This window comes from Chinchilla lanigera, unplaced genomic scaffold (genome assembly GCF_000276665.1).
Source record: "Chinchilla lanigera isolate Chin_1 unplaced genomic scaffold, ChiLan1.0 scaffold00069, whole genome shotgun sequence".
NCBI classification, from domain to species: Eukaryota; Metazoa; Chordata; class Mammalia; order Rodentia; family Chinchillidae; genus Chinchilla; species Chinchilla lanigera.
The window spans coordinates 1,571,751-1,587,547 of NW_004955470.1; the positions used below are offsets into that span (position 1 = coordinate 1,571,751).

The 15,797-nt window shown below is 46.7% G+C and overlaps 1 protein-coding gene and 1 long non-coding RNA gene across 2 annotated transcripts in view; one reads left to right on the forward strand and one right to left on the reverse strand.

Annotated features, from left to right (window-relative positions):
- Ckap2l (cytoskeleton associated protein 2-like) overlaps positions 1-9,511 on the forward strand; it is a gene marked incomplete in the record, with an annotated part of 28,983 nt that extends 19,472 nt beyond the window's left edge. The window contains 4 exon segments of the mRNA XM_013522857.1: positions 3,599-3,754; positions 5,271-5,334; positions 6,600-6,789; positions 8,297-9,511. Coding sequence (XP_013378311.1) covers positions 3,599-3,754; positions 5,271-5,334; positions 6,600-6,789; positions 8,297-8,522 — 636 coding nt within the window.
- A 1,698-nt stretch (positions 9,512-11,209) lies between these two features.
- On the reverse strand, positions 11,210-15,055 carry LOC106150304. Its single transcript, XR_001237040.1, has 3 exons — positions 14,922-15,055; positions 12,779-12,871; positions 11,210-11,322 (listed from the first exon to the last, which is right to left on the reverse strand). It is a non-coding gene; the product is annotated as an uncharacterized LOC106150304 (long non-coding RNA).
- Between the last annotated feature and the right edge of the window lie 742 nt (positions 15,056-15,797).

The window sequence follows — 15,797 nt, forward strand, 5'->3', positions numbered from 1 at the left end:
TGGGGAGCATATGGGAAGAACCGCACCAGATGCTTTTCCTGTTCTCTTACTCGACAGTCACCATGGACTACTTCTGTGTTTCCCCACACACCGAACAATCGGCCAGCTCTGCAACAGGCACCAGCTGGGTACGCTCTAATTCAGTTCCGTTCTGACCCTGTCTACCTAGAGACAGTACCAGATCCCGAACACGTGAGAACTTTGTCCCGTAAGACTGTCCCTTTCCGACTTCTACTGCCCATTGCAAGCCCTGGTCGTTTTACCTATGATAAACCACGATGAGGCAGGGTTTTTACCCCCTCCTCTAGTTTGTCTACTTTGCTAGACTGGGTCTTAAAACTCAGGGAAACACTTGGCTTACATTTTCCTATTTATTAGAAAGGACATTCTAAAGGATACAGATGGAGACACAGACAGGGCAAGGCATGCAAGAAGGGCCGCAGGGCTTGGTTACCTTGTCCGTCCGAGCACACCATCCTCCAGGAACTTCATGTGTTCTGCTATCCAGAACTCTCTGAACCCTGACCTTTATAGAGTTTCAGGGCAGGTTTCGTGACATAGGCACAACTGAGCGACGCATCTCCACAGGTGGTCAGCTCAACCGTCAGTCCTTCCCCAGAGATAGGGGCCACCTTGACGTCTACCTAGGGTCCATCAGAGGATTCATTAGCACACAGAAGACCTTTGTGCTTGGAGATTACAGGAATTTTACAGGAAGTGGAGGAGAGCCAAATACATGCTTTATAATGTATCACAGGAGAAGAGGTGAGCCTGGTGGACGTGGGACTCCAACCCCAGAGGGCATGCTACCCAGCCGCTGCTGGGACCTCAGGGACAGGAAGGGTCTTACAGGTCTTGGCTCAGACCTTGAGGAAACGCTGCTATCCAGTTGTAGCTCCTGCCTCCAGAGGGGCACAGTGAAGTGGGATCTGACTGCCAGAAAAAAAAAGGGAAGTGAAAACCAGCCTCTGCCACCAGGGGGAGGGAGCTTGCTGGGGTGACGAGAGCAGCGGCAAGAGTGGTCTCTCCTCCCTTCTCCATCCCTGCTGTCTCCCTCTAGTGCCCAGCAGCGGCACAGCCCAGCGGGGTTCAGCTTCAGCATCCCCACGCAGAGGGTGAACAGTGGGCTTGGAACTAAGAGACAGCAGCTCAATACCAGATACACGTTTTCACTCTTCCCTCCTAAATGGTCAGAGCGTTCCATGTTGAGTTCTAATTTAACCCAAAAGTCTTCTTAGAGACGTATCTGGATTTCCAGATTTGTAGAAAATTTTTTTCTTGCCATCTTTATGTTAATTTCTAATTTTACCATATCGTGGTTGGTAACTATGACCAGTATTTATTCTGCTGTATTTTACTGTATTTTATTTTGCTTGATGGAATTTATTAAAATTTTCCTTGTGGTCTTCATGCCTGATCTTGCTTAGTAAATGTCCCAAAGGTATTTGCAAAGGGTGTATATTCTATTTGCTTACCAAATATGCTGCTCTCTCAAAGAAATATGCTGAAATTTCTCTGGAATGAGGATCAGTCACTGACAATTTGTCTTTGTAGTTCTGTCAACTTTAACTTTCTAGTTTTCCAAGCTATGTTAAAGGCTTAAAGATTCATGACTGTCTTTGATTTCTCTTTTGTCTGATATTGCTCTTGCCATTTATAAACATCTGTCTGGCAGAACTTTTTTCACCCCATGATTTTAAACTCTCCTGAGTTTATTTTAGGAATGTCCTGTATGAATGTGTACAGTTGAAGTTTTTTAACAGATCTGAAATTCTGCTTGTAGAAAGCAAATTTAGCCCATGCACATATATGTATTGTTGTTATTCATATGTTTAAACTTAACCTGCTATTTTATAATTCAATTTCTATTAATCCACTTTTTTTTAATTCCCCTTATTTCTGTTTTACACAGTTTTCATTCAAAAAGGCAATAATAAATTGAAATAACAAAATAAAATGGTAGGTGTAAGTTGAAACATGGTTTGCAAGTTTTTATATTATATTCTTGCAATTTTCTTTCAAATCTGTTATGTGAACTCTAAAGTTTATTTACTAGTAACTTTATGGTTTTTGAACAGTAAATTTTCTGAGCCGTTAGTGCTTGTGAAAATCTCATTAACTTGCCTGCATTTTGTAATCACAGTCTGGCTGGGGAATTTTCTAATTTGAGATGGTTTTCCTTGGAAAATTTGAAGTTACTGCTCTACTTTCTTTCTTGCCTCTGCAGTTAACTTATTAAAGTCACATATCAACCCGAATCTCATTCCTCTGATGTAATCCCTTTCTTTCCTTCTCACAAATCTTTAAGGATCTTCTTTTTATCCTTGGTTTACTAAATACTAATATTGTTTTTTCATTCCTCCTGCTTGACTTTCCAGAGGTCTTTAATCAGAACAATTATTTCTTTGTTCAGTTCTTAGAATTTTCCTTCTGCATCTGCTTTGGTATACGCTCAGAACTGGTCACTTAGGATTTCTTTCTAAGAATTCTCTTAGGTGGTATTGGAATTACTGAACAATGAATGTGTCCTTCAGAACTCCAGATTTTTATTTCATGCTGTTTGTTTCTTTGTCCTATCATCCTGGACTCTGGAAGGATTGCACCACTGAATTGTCAGCTTATGGATTCATTCTTCAACACTGTCCATGTGATTGTTCTGCCCTTCTATGAGTCTTTCTAAAACTGCTCATTCGAGTTTAATGGAGACAGTATTCTCTTATCACTCTAAAGATACTGGCTGTAGTACTCTTAAACTCTATTCCTCTTTGCTCCCTCAACTTTGTGCTCCAGTGTTCACTCTCGTTTTATGCCTCTTTCCCATTGTGTTGGTTTCCCCAAACATTGGTGATTCTCAGTTGTGAACTTACCTTGGTGTCTCCCACGTCTCTAGAGGGGCAGGATGTTCTTCCTGCCTGAGTGAACCAGTACCTGGGCTTTGGTTGTGATAGTTCCCTTTTCCTCCTGGGGCATGTCACCACCCTGACAGAAGCCATTTCAAAGTTCCTGTATGTGGAATCAACCCCTTCATATACACCTGCAGGGAATCCCCAGTACACCACACGAACACCCCTGACCTTTGCATGCCTGTGCTATCCTGCATTCTGCTCTTAAGAGGCATCTGGGAATTCTGGCCAGTGTTCACTGTTCCCATTTATAATATATAGTATTGTGACTCTTACGTAAGAAGTGTTGATAACTCTAGGGTTGTTTTGTTTTTATTTTTGCAAATTGAACCCAGAGTCTCACACATTGCTAGGCAAGCGCTCTACCACTGAGCTACATCCTCGGCCCTGTTTTTGCTTTTTCACTGCATAAAAATGTAAAACATATTCCTTACCTTCTGCTGTGATAAATGTTTTTCCCTCTATTTGGTCTCACATAACTCTTAAAATTGAATGAACAGTGTCAGAAATCATTAAAACATACAATTAAAATGGGTACATTTTATTATATGCACATTACCCCTCAGTAAAGTTGAAATTTTTAAAAAGCTGAGATGATCAGACCAATGTCTGCACATCTTCTGTGATAACTATTAGGGAATGGGACAGTAATGGTGAAATGGTAGTCATTACCTCTGCGTATCTTCTTTTTCCAGGGTGCACTTTCTAATGAAATATTTACCATTTTGTCCAACATTCCTGAGGCTGAAAAATTTGCTAAATTCTGGATCTGCAAAGCAAAGCTATTGGCAAGAAAAGGCACCTTTGATGTTATTGGGCTATACGAAGAAGCCATTAAAAATGGAGCAAAAGTGAGTGTCTCTCTTGGGTGGGTGACTTCTTCAGATTCTCTTTCATAGGGTTTCACTCATATTTGTAATATGATAGTTGTATAATGCAGTATTAAGCTCTTAACTCACTTCATAAGTTACACACAGAGTATGAAATTCGGTATATCTTTTGTGAACATATTTAAATATTTCATAGGAAGTGATATGACATGTAAAGTGACTATGTCCCATTTAACACTAGTTGTAAAAATATGCAATTATGGAATGTAATAGCACAGACAGTTGTAACATCAATAGGTACTACTTATAAAGAATCTAAAAATATATTAAGCTCAATATAGCAATATCCATATGTTAATAATGCAGAAGATGCTACATGAAATATTTTTTTAATTCTAAAACCTAGCAGAAAAGCACTATGTAATTTTTTAACAAAAACTGCATCAAATAATTTTATAACTCTTTTCACTTAAATGTCATTTTCCATTTCATATTACTATTCTGCAATACTGTTTCCATGCTTGTCCTCAGAGTATTACATGCATACCATTTCAGCAGTCAAATAATCGTTAAGGTTCGTTCAATAAAACTTCTGCCTCCTTCCCCTCCCGTTTTCTAACTCCCAGAGCACAGTGACCATTTGAATATTTTTACCTCCATAGTTCCAGAAAACATGCTTACCTTGCTGGTTTTTGATGTATCAGTTTTAGACATAATTTGTAGACTTTGAGCTATGCAGGATGAGGCTTTGACCACCTTTTACACACAGCTGCACAAATCTCAATGCATGAGCCGGGTGTGGTGGCGCACGCCTGTATTCCCAGCACTTGGGAGGCTGAGGCAGGAGGATCGTTGAGAGTTCGAGACCAGCCTGGGCTACAAAGTGAGCTCAAGGCCAGCCTGAGGTGCATAGCGAGACCTTATCTCAAAAATACAAAAAAAAAAAAAAAAAACAGTAGTAAAAGCCTAGACACATGAATGGAGCTTCATCATAGAGTGATCTGCTATCAACGATTTAGTAAAGAACCCTCAATATCATTATCTTTAGATCTTTCCTCTTAAAGTAAGATTCTCTAGAGAAGCCTCTTCCAATCTCCTTCCTGGTTTATTAGTGATTTCCTTTGTTAAGTTTAATCTACTGTTCAGTTTTTCTCAAATGAGGCATAAGATTTTTATGATGAAAATAAGACTTAAACTAAGACAACACTAAAAATATGTGATACATTTTCTATATGGTACTTCATTTCATGGATCAGAATCTTTATGTAAGTTAATAGGAAAACAGAATTTGATTTAGAGAAATTTTGTTGTAGACAACTTTAAACACAGCTTTCACGGAAGTTGACGTCAACATTTAACGAGTATTTTCTCTGTTCCTTCACTTTTATCATGAAATTATAAATGTTGTTTATAGACAGACAAGAGATTTTCAAAGGAAACATTCTTCTTACCAGCAGTTTACTTGATGTGGAAGTTCCTTGGCTCTTTGTTCCCCCATGAACACTTTTAATAGCACCCTTTATTTTCTTCTCTCCAGCCAATACAAGAGTTGCGGGAAGTTGTTCTTAATATTTTGCAAGATCAAAACAGAGCTACAGAAGGTATGGTTACTTTTGTAACCCCCAACATGCCTCTCACTTCCTCCTTTTCATGGGCTGACCTTCTCAGCCGTTGCCATCAGCTGATTACTGCTATCATTACGAGTGTCTGTGCGCCCAACACAGCACAAGGCTGTTTCCACGTGGCGCCCTGAGGCGTCCTGCCTTCCTGGAGTTCTCGTGGAAGAAGGCAAAGGACTGTTCATCAGAAAAGACTCAGGCAAAAGGGAGAGATGCCTCGGTTTAAGTTCTGTGTTTAATTATAATAAACCCACGAACACACATCTACACTCATGTTATCTCTTTAAATAGCCATCGCAAGAGTCTCTTTTTAACCATTACTGTCCTTGGTCAGAACATTTAGAGGACGAGCTTATGGGAGCTAACGTGCCAAACACAGTGCGTGGCGTGTTATTACCATGCGTACTACTTGTTATATGAACAGAAGGGTAAAACAAGTTATCTTGAAAAAATAAAGGGGATACTTCCTATAAGGTGACAAAACTGTTTCCATTAAGAATAGATTTAACTAGGAAAACAGTCAAGTCCTGTGGAATTATAGCTAAGTAGCCCACTACTTTTGAAAATAAAGTCAGAGAATAAATAAACTCAACAGTAGACTCCGGAAGTAATACCGCAGAGCAGATATTTGGCATTGTACTCATAACACATGGCACAGTCTTCCAAGGGATGGAAGGAGCAAACAGGAATTCATGCCTTGCTGCTTATCAGCCCAACAGATATTCTTAGGGTCTCAGCCTATCTTAGTCTAGCTTACTTCCTTTCGTTTTGGTTGTTGTGGTTGAGCTATCATGAAAATTAAGCTAATACAAGATAACGTTTCACTCACTCTGTACGGTAATAACTATGTGGTCATCCCTGGGTAAAGAGGGGATTGGGAAATTGAGTCAAGTAAGTCAAGAAAACCGATCCATGGTATGGTGTAAGGGTAGAAGGCCAGCGATTAGCCAGTACAAGAGCCCTCAAGGGTAAAAAAGATTGGAGATGTGCTCAGTGTTGAAAGGGTATCCAGGCCCAGAGGCTCTGGAGGGCCGGTTAGCAGGGGGCCTGATGTCAGCAGGCCCTGCTGTGGGGCTCAGCAGGAAAAGCTAGTTATAAACGCCACTTCAAATCATTTGCTCTTTAATATATGGATTTCATGAAGATCACTGGGAAATCACTGTATGGATTATATTTTCATTTTATTGATGTTTAAGTGTTAAATTGCTAAGTCTTGTTTCCCTTCCTTCCCTTTCTTACATGCACAGGAACTGCCTCTGACTCTGTAGCTCCTGCAGCTACCATCAGATCGATGGAAGCGCTGGCCGCGAAGATGGAATCTGGAGAGCCCTGTCTCCCTCCAGAAGAGAGGGACCAGGTTCCAGCAACGCCCCAAATAACCAAGGCAGGACAGGATAATCACCCTGGTATCAAGTTACAGATCTCTTCCATCCCGAGGTAAGCAGACTCCCGAGCAGGCTTTGTGATCACAGACCGCATTCCGGTTCAGTGCTCAGCACACCCTCACCGATCCAGAGTAACCGCAGTTCACAGACAGCTCTGCCTCCTATAAGGTCCAGGCACCCCGAAGCATCTTTGGCTCCCAGGAAGGAGCCAAGGCTTGAAAGCACTGGTAGGAGGGTGCGCCTCTGCTCTGCACACACCCTGTCCCCCTCCGCCACCCCTGTGGGATGCGCCCTGTGGTGAGGAAGAGGCCCCCGGAGCCGGGAGGCTGGTGGAAGGGATTCGCCCTCTTCCCTCCTGGAGTCTGTCCAGCCTCCTTGCTCCCGTTTGCTCTGCACTTGGAGCTGCCTCCTACCTTTCCTGCCTGGCTGGCACGGAGGGGTGAGAGGGGTGAGCAGCACCAGGTCCCTGGCCAGGGATGGCTCTGGAGCTGTGGGCGAGGAGGAGCGGTGAGGAGCCCTGGAAGAACAGGGAAGGCGGTTGTACTGGTTAGAGACTGCTCAGAAGCGCCCTGCTTTTTTAATAAGTATGCATTTAAGACAACCTATAATCACTTTAAAGAGCTGTGTCAGGCTATCGAGGTCATTGTCAAAAAGGAAAGTGTAGCGTTACTCTCAGCTCCCGACCCATAAAGAGCACCAGGACAACAGCGGTGTGTTTTAGTCGCATTCCTGAGCCCCTCTCCTGGACACTTCACTGCCCCACTGCTGACAGCGCGTGCATGAAAGGAAGCGAGTGATCCACCTCTCATTGCCTCTAGAATGCTCTACAACAGCTTTCCTTAGACGCACCTGCTAGTGTTGCCTCGTTCTGTGAATTGCGGGTCAGAGTCACTACATGGGAGGGTTTCACCCTGTCCTCCGGCTCCGGCCAATTGGAATGCATTTACAAGGAAGGTGTCCAATTTGTGGTTTGCTTCACCATCTTAAAAGCTATCTTTTGAATAATTTTCTGTCAGAGCTAGAAAGAACCTTGGAAGTCATTAGTCCAGCCAAATTTGGTGTTAGGCCCAATTTCCTTAAGACCTGTTAACTCTTTGTAAGTTTATAGGATAAACAAACACCAGCCGCAAAGCAGTTGCCTTCACCTAAAAACCACACTTCACACTTCAGAGATGCTTTCCCTGTGCTTAGACCATCCGAGAAGCAGGTGACCACTGCAAACGGTCTGGAAATTTGGGAAAAGCCACCATAGGAGGACAGCTACTCCAGACATAGCTCTTGTATCGACTTAAACAGAAGCATCTGTCATGTTTTATTATGGAATAAGAAAGAACAAGTAGAATCTTTTGAAAGGTACAAGGTTGTAAGTGCATCTCTTAGTTGGGCATGGTGGCACACATCTGTAATCCCAGCACACAGGAGGCTGAGGCAGGATCACCACGAGTTAAGGCCAGCCTGGGCTACATAGCAAGTTCAAGGCCAGCCTGAACTGCATTGTGAGACCCTGTCTCAAAAAGACGAAAAATGAATAAGTAAATGCCCCTTTTGCTGTCTCTCAGAATAAGCGGGATGCCGGAAGTGCAAGACATGAAGCTTATCACTCCTGTGCGGCGTTCAGCGAGGATCGAGCGGGCCGTGTCGCGCTACCCGGAAATGCTGCAGGAGCACGATTTGGTAGTGGCTTCTCTTTCCGAGCTATTAGAAGTGGAAGAAACAGAATGCTTTGTATTCCGTAAAAACGAAGCCTTGCCTGTTACATTAGGGTTTGAAACCCTTGAATCATAATTTCTTAATGCTTTTTTTAAAAAAAAAAAAAAAAAAAACTCTTCAGAGTCTCCATCAGAACCCTTGTCCAGATGACGTGAAAAAGTCATGTAACAGTAAGACATCATGGACGCAGGTTATGGACTTACGAAGGTTATGGACTTACGCAGTCTTGGGACTTAGGAAGTAATTCACTGGATTTACTCTCCAATTTTATATCCCCATGGGAAAGTCTTCAGTTTATGTTTAAGACTGTAGTTCGCTATAGTTTTACAACATAAGGAAATTTCAAAGTATTGAACAGAATTTCCCCCACCACTGTGGAAGCAATTTGCACTTTACTGAAATACTTTAATTTCACTGTAGTTATTTTCCATATCTGAAGGTTGGTGCTGCAGCAGAATGGACTTTCCTTTCGGCATCCACCGTAGCAGAGGAGGCCAGGTCTTGTAGGCGGAAGAGTGGAGGTTTGAAACTAGCATGCCAGGCTGGAAGGTCACACCCCTCATGTTACAGCTGAGCTTATGCTGGCTGTGCCTCCCTTCACTCAGAGATCACATGGGTGACCCCTGACTTCCGTCGCAGCATCCCTGCCGACAAGGGGTAATTCTTGTCCCTTCTGGCCCAGGTCTTCTGGAACAAAACATGGCCCTACATTGAGGTGGTCATCTAGCTTTTTATATCCAAATCTAAGTTTGCATTTGTTGTTCAGAAACACTCAAGTTAAAACAAAAGAGGGTAAACAAGAAGGGTGGAAAGGGGGCAGTTACTTCTTCACGTCTAGTCTTTGCTCTGCCAGGGGACAGCTGGCCTGAGACGACAGTGTGAGCCCCAGAGACTGTGACACATTTTGCTTTTTCTAAACTCTTGGGGAAACTGCACTTGGAAAGGTAAAATCAGAATCATTATGTAAATATAATGTATAGAAAAGCCTAGTTAATACATTTCAAATTTCAGCTTATTGTTTAAGTATTATCTTTAAAAAGAACATTAAATTGTTGTTCATCCTTGCTTGTCTATTTATTTATTATAGAAAGTGGTAGTGGGGGCTTCTATCCCAAAAGGCTTCATGGGGAGCATTTGTGGCTTGGAGAACACACCCTAATCAAGGGTCTGACCATCATCCTAATCCAGAAACTGCTTTTTTTCATTGTGAGGAAAGTTGACCCATCTCTCAAGATCAGCTTTATAATAACAAGGCCCACAGAACTGAGACATAACACCATATACCAGCAGCCTAACTTTCCACAGCTGAAATGCAGGACGTGTAACAAAGGATGCCGCCCACATGCCCCCTGCCCCCAGCCGGTATACTTCAGTTTGTTAGCTGCCCGAGTTACGGTTCTGGTTACAGCTTCTGTTACTTTTGTTTCTTAGAAACAGCTGATCACTATGATGCATAGCTGGTCACTATGATGCACAGTGTAAGAACCAATCCCCAACTGATAAGCCATTCTGCCTCTGTACTTCCTGCTTGCTTATCCCATATAAGCCCTAGACCACCAGAGGGCAGGGCCTGACATTTTGAGGAATAATTGATTCCCAGTCAGTACCCATCTGACATTAAAAAAATCTGCCTCCAAACCCCGGGTGTCATTTCAGTGTTTCTGTTTGCCATAGCAGACGCACAGGGCCAGTCCCGTCCTTCCCTTAGGCAAACATGCTTTACTGGGAAGCCAAAGAATGCTTAGAGGTCACAGAGTGTAAGCATGGGACTGAAGGAGTAGGCGTGATGTTCAAAATCACCAGGATAAGGGAGCTGAAGCAAGTCCCTCCATGTGCAGAATGTGTTTGCTGCAGAAGTTGGGCACCCTTCAGCCTACTGACAGACCCTCGCGATCAATCCATCCTGTACTGCCGCCCTTTTCTTTGGCTTCCGGAATGGTTCATCCCTGCCACCTCCACTCTCCCTCTCCCCGGGCCTGGGAACCAGCTGTTTCTGTTCTGGTTTTCCATCTCCATTGTCTTGGTGTCACAGCCTGGTTCTCAGAAGAGCGGCTTTGCTTTCCTCATTGCCAGATTTTCGTAGGATGTCTCATGTTCCTCCCTGGGCACTGGCAGTAATGCTCCAGGCTGAACCACTGGCACGTAAGAGTGTGTAATTTTCAAGTTGACAAATTAGAGATTTTAAATCACCTGACCAGACTACAAGGAGTCTCTAGTGCAAAAGGGTGTGGAAACAAACGTGGAAGCTACAACGGCAGAAAACACCTTGATTTTAGGGCTGACTGTCAATACTCAGTAGCTCTCTTGGTTGGTAAATAGCTGTTCCTAGATGTATTGAGCAGGGCGAGAGCAAGAGGAAAGAAGGCAGGGAGAAGAGTTGATAATCACTTGGGAGGAGGGAGTACAGAGAACCGTAGTGCAAATATGGGCCTTGGCAGAAATCAAGCCTAACATTTAGGGGCAGCTTTTCACAGGAGCCAGGTGTGAAGAATTTTAAAAGAAAATTAATGAGGATTACGTACAGCATCACTACTCAGAGTGACTGGAAACCAGAAGACAGAGCAGACACGTGACAGTTCACATTTTTTAGTGTTTACTGTGCCAGGAACTCTGCGGAGTCTCACACGCTGTGAAAGCCTGCTGTTGCCTGCCTGGCGTGTACTGCCTCCGGTCAGGGAGCCCCGTGTCCACAGGCTGCCTCTTTCCCACGCCCAGCCTAACACTATGAGATGAGCAGGCTGTAACCGGGGCTGAGCTCATGCCCTCAGCTTGGGTGACCAGGGCCTGCCGTCTCCCTGGCCAGCGCTGGCTGGAGGATGGGGTCAGAATCACTGAGACCTCATTTCCCAGGCTTTCGTTGACACTTCCCATAGGGCTGTTGAAAAGATAAGATAAAACCAGTTTGGAATTAGCCATGCAATACTCAGTTGAACGAAGCCTGCTAGAAAATATTCTCAACACAGGATAACCCGGAGAGAGTGAAGCTATGTCAGTGACACAGATTGGCTCCCGTCTGTTGCCGGGCCTGGAACTGGCTGGCCCTGGATTGTTTGGTTTATGGGCTAATAAATTCCTTTTCCTTCAGCCTGTTTTATTTAAATTGCTGTCAGTTGATTAGGAAGAAAATCCTGACACAGGAATTTATAATAGTACAGAACATGGACTTAGTGCCTACTCAGACCAAGCTCCGTGCGCAGCATCTGAGGACATTCTCACACCAGCTTCCAGACAGGCGTGGGAACCGAGTAACCGCACGGTAAATGACAAGGTGGCAATTTCAAACCCAGGGCTGCCTAGCTCCGTGTCCAGAGCTTTTAAATCCCATCTCTAATGGAAGGAAATGAGAAGCAGGGTAGTGACAGGGAAAGCAAATCTGAAACTATTTCCAGTGTACCAGGCAGGAGAAACTGACAGCAAAAGTGTAATCACCTATTGTGCAGCGGGGTGGCTCGGTCACATTTTAATGCTAGGTCACAACCCCAGGGATGCTTCCGTTCTCCTCGTTTCCTAACTGCTGGGGCTTGATGCTAGGGCTAGAGTGCAGACTCAGCTCCTGCAGCCAGTCCCAAACAGAAGTGCATCTCGCACATTCCAGGTGAAAGGATGCAGTGCTAACAAGGTGCCGGGCATCACGTCTGCCTTGGGGCTCTGCCACCCCTACCATGGCGCCAGTCCCTACCTGCCCTGTGTGGCCAAAGGTGGCTCCCAACCAACTCCTCTTTGAGAGGAGAGGGGAGAAGAGAAGAAGGGGACGGTGCCCCTCTCATAAGGTCACCACTCAGAAGCTGGACGCATTACTCCTGCCCAGGACGGAAGGGCCAGCTCTCAGTCACACATCCCCACCCATCTTCAGAGAAGCCTTGGAGAAGTGTCAGGTGACCACAGGCCTAACTAAATGTTCTCTCAGAAGTGGGGGGTGACCATCGGTGTCACACTGTCTCAGGAGGAACAGCATACAGCTCTAACTATGGTGGAGATAAACTGACTTAGAGAAATGGCATCAAGCTTTTAAAAACTAAAATCTCCCTTTCACTCCCTCTCCATCTCTTGGTCCAGCTCCTCATTTGCAAAAGATCTCTCTCCCTGTCTCCTATTAGCTGCACAGAAATATTTAGAAATAAAACTGGATGCAAGACGTGGTGCAGCTCAGGAGAACAGCTCTGATTCCACCTGCTGCACACATTTCCAAAAGGCTCCAAGACCGTGACTGACGCCTTTAGGATGACAGCAAAACTGCTTCATCCTCCCGAAAACAAATGTTTTTTGGCTCCAAGTCTGCTGCATTTGGGAAGTAGCAATGCTCTTTCCTTCTCCCATACTTTAGTAGTCACCTGAAAGGTATCATGATCCGGACCCACGTCCCCAGGTGAGTTAGCCTGGGTGCAGCCCACCTGGTCCTCGTCGCTCTCTTTGTCCTCAGCTTTCTAAGAATCAAACAAAACAGTTATGGAACTTTTATTCCTAAGTTCACACAGTGACTCCCAACCAGGTGTAGAAAACATGTCACACTGTCTCGCTCAGAGGATGAGGGGAGGAGGAAGCAAGCCACTCACTGCCCTGAGAGCCAAGCACCACCGACAGGAGCACGTTCGGCCTGCTAATAGGCAGAGGTGGAGAGATACTGTAGCGGTAAGCACTGATTCAGTTATGAATTCACAACCAAGCATTTTGAGCTGCTCCCAGGCAGGAGTAAAGTAGCTTCCAATCCCTTCTCGGTTTTTTTTTCTATACTGCAGGCAAGCAGGAGGCACTGAGTGGACACCGGCTAAAGGACACACATGTGCCTGGTAATACCCAGCTGAAGGGAACCTCTGAGACAGACATTTTCAGAAGCAAGCCTCAGGAAAGCCAGGGTAGGAACCAGGACCCTCATGGAGAGCTTGGGGCTGCAGATACAGTTAGGAGCCGAGGCTGCCACACTGCCAGCAGGAATCTCAGCCCAAACAGCAAGGCATGGGAACTGGATCCCTGCTCCTTGGTGTGCACAAGGGCTGTGAGCATGTGCCAGGCAGCCTCTAGCAGTGCTCTGTAGAGGTGCGGGCACCAGCAGTCAGCTCAGCCCCATTGAGCAGGACCTGTGGTCCTATCACATCCGATGCCTCATTCTGAAAAGAAATATTTAAATTTCCTCTTTGCCATCCTGAACTGAAATCCATAAATAATTATTTCCATAATTTAAAAAGTCAGTATAATGCCAGTACTATAACAAAGGAGATGTAAGAAAAGCAATTTATGGTATTTCTACCTAAAGACTCAAGAAAGTCTGAAAGAATGCCCAAAAAAGGTTCCTGCAAATTTTCCAGCGCCCCCAGAGGCTGATGCCACCCCACTGGTCACCACTACTCTACCCCTTGACTGCCCCAAGCCTCTGAACCCCTGGGCTATTCACCCTCGGGTTACAGGACAGGGAGCAGCAGGCAGGATCCAGACTGGCCCGCTCTTCCCCCACAAACAACACATGCACCATCTGCAGGGACAGATGCGGGTGGAGACAGAGCAACTCGACCTGCAGGGCCCTCCCAAGATCCCTCAGTTATGCACGGGTCCCCCACCCACCCATGCCAGGTTCCCGCCCGAGGATGCTGCAGAAGGAGCTGAGAAGCGGGAGCAGGGGATGGAAGGTTCTCATCGCTGAGCTTCGCCTCCTCAGAAAGCCCAGGCTGGCACGGATAAGCGAGGGTCAGATGTCCTTAAAGGGCACCTTTTCTCCCCGGCATGGTCTCTACTTAGCATGATGTGTAAAAGCAGGGTTGGTTAGGCCTTGCCAACAGTTCTCCTGCCAGGCCAGTGTAAGAGGCAGCAGAGTCCAGGGGACAGAGTAAGTTCCCCGGAGCTGGACAGCCCTCGGGTTCAAATCCCACCTCCCTTGTCTCCTAGCTCTGTGACAAGTGACTTAGATTCCCTGCACTTCCAATTCACCAAGCATAAAATGAGGCTGAAAAAAACCTACTCTGTTAGATTATATGAGCATTAAGCTGAATGGATTAAAGTACCCTTCCCAGGCCAGGAAAAAGCAAACGCTCAACAAATGGTCCCCTCTTGAACATCTGGAAGGCAGCTGAGCATGGCAGGGAAGGCGGGGACGGGGAACCCTGAAGCCCCCACTTTGAAGTCCAAACCCTTAACCACACACTCTACTATGCGATGGAGCTGTGATGGCTCCAGGGGAGCCCCGCGCCGGCCCTGGCTCCCACTAACCCTTGCGCAGCGCTGTCGCGGCCTCCTCTCTTTCCTACTCTTAGCCCAGGAGCATCCTTGGGTCCCCCAGAGAAAACCCAGCTGCGCCCTCCCTGTTATCTGCGCTCTTGCTGAGGCCGCGCTGAACAGGCTGCCCGTGGTGCTGCAGCACAGGTCCGCTCCCGGGCGCCCCAGCCCAGCGCGAGCGCCACTCGCGCTCCGGCCGGTCGGCGCAGCCGCACGGGAGTGTTTCCCCTCTTCTCTTTCCCCAGGACCCTTCCGCTCCCCGGCCCTGACCCTCATTTTCTCAGGCCCCTTCTCCGGCTGGCCCCAGACAGCGATCACAGCTTCCACTGGAAGACCCGACCCGGCAGGCGCGCTTCTCCAGATTCCGCGGTGAGGACCGGGGGCCCGAGGCACCCCCGGACCCGGCTCGCCCAGCCCCAGGCAGCCTGCGGCGCCGCCTAAATGCGACGGCAGAGGGCGCCGGAGGACAAGGTCGGGTGGAGCGCACCTTGGAGTGAGAGCTGGGCTGCTGGGACTGGACACAAAGCCGACCTAGGACACCCGCCCGCCCGGCCTCCCAGCTCTCTGAGGCTCCTTCTTGGTGGAGTGGATGACTCGTAGCCCGTAACTGCTCCCACCCGTGTGCCTGCCGCAAAAACAGCCCCGTGACCAGGGAGTAGAGGAGCACGACCTCCCTGGGCCTGTGGGGTGGCGAGGAGACCCCGGAGAGCCAGGGATGTCGGGCCGGGTGTGTTGCCAGAGTGAGAGACCCCCGCACGTCCATGTGGGGTGGGTTAGAGGAAAGGCCTAGAGGTCACTGAACGTGACCAGTCTGTCTGCTAATGACCCTGGCCCAGACCTCACTGCCAGACCTGGACCTGACCGGCACCTCCATCCCCCTCCCCATCACCACCCCCCAAAAGCTAGGGCTCTCAGGATACAGATCCACCAGGAGCATGTCCAGCCTCTTCAGCTGAAAGACAGGCGGAGCTCCTGCCAGGGGTCTCTGCTCCACACCCCTGCCAACACTTGAGACCCCTCTGGGCAGGTAAGACCAAGCATAGCAGAGACCTCACAGGCCCCATGGGACAAGGGACAGGCGTTCAGGGACTCGGGTGACCTTGCCGGAGTCACAGGGCAATGACTCACACCCAGCAGCGGTCAGAA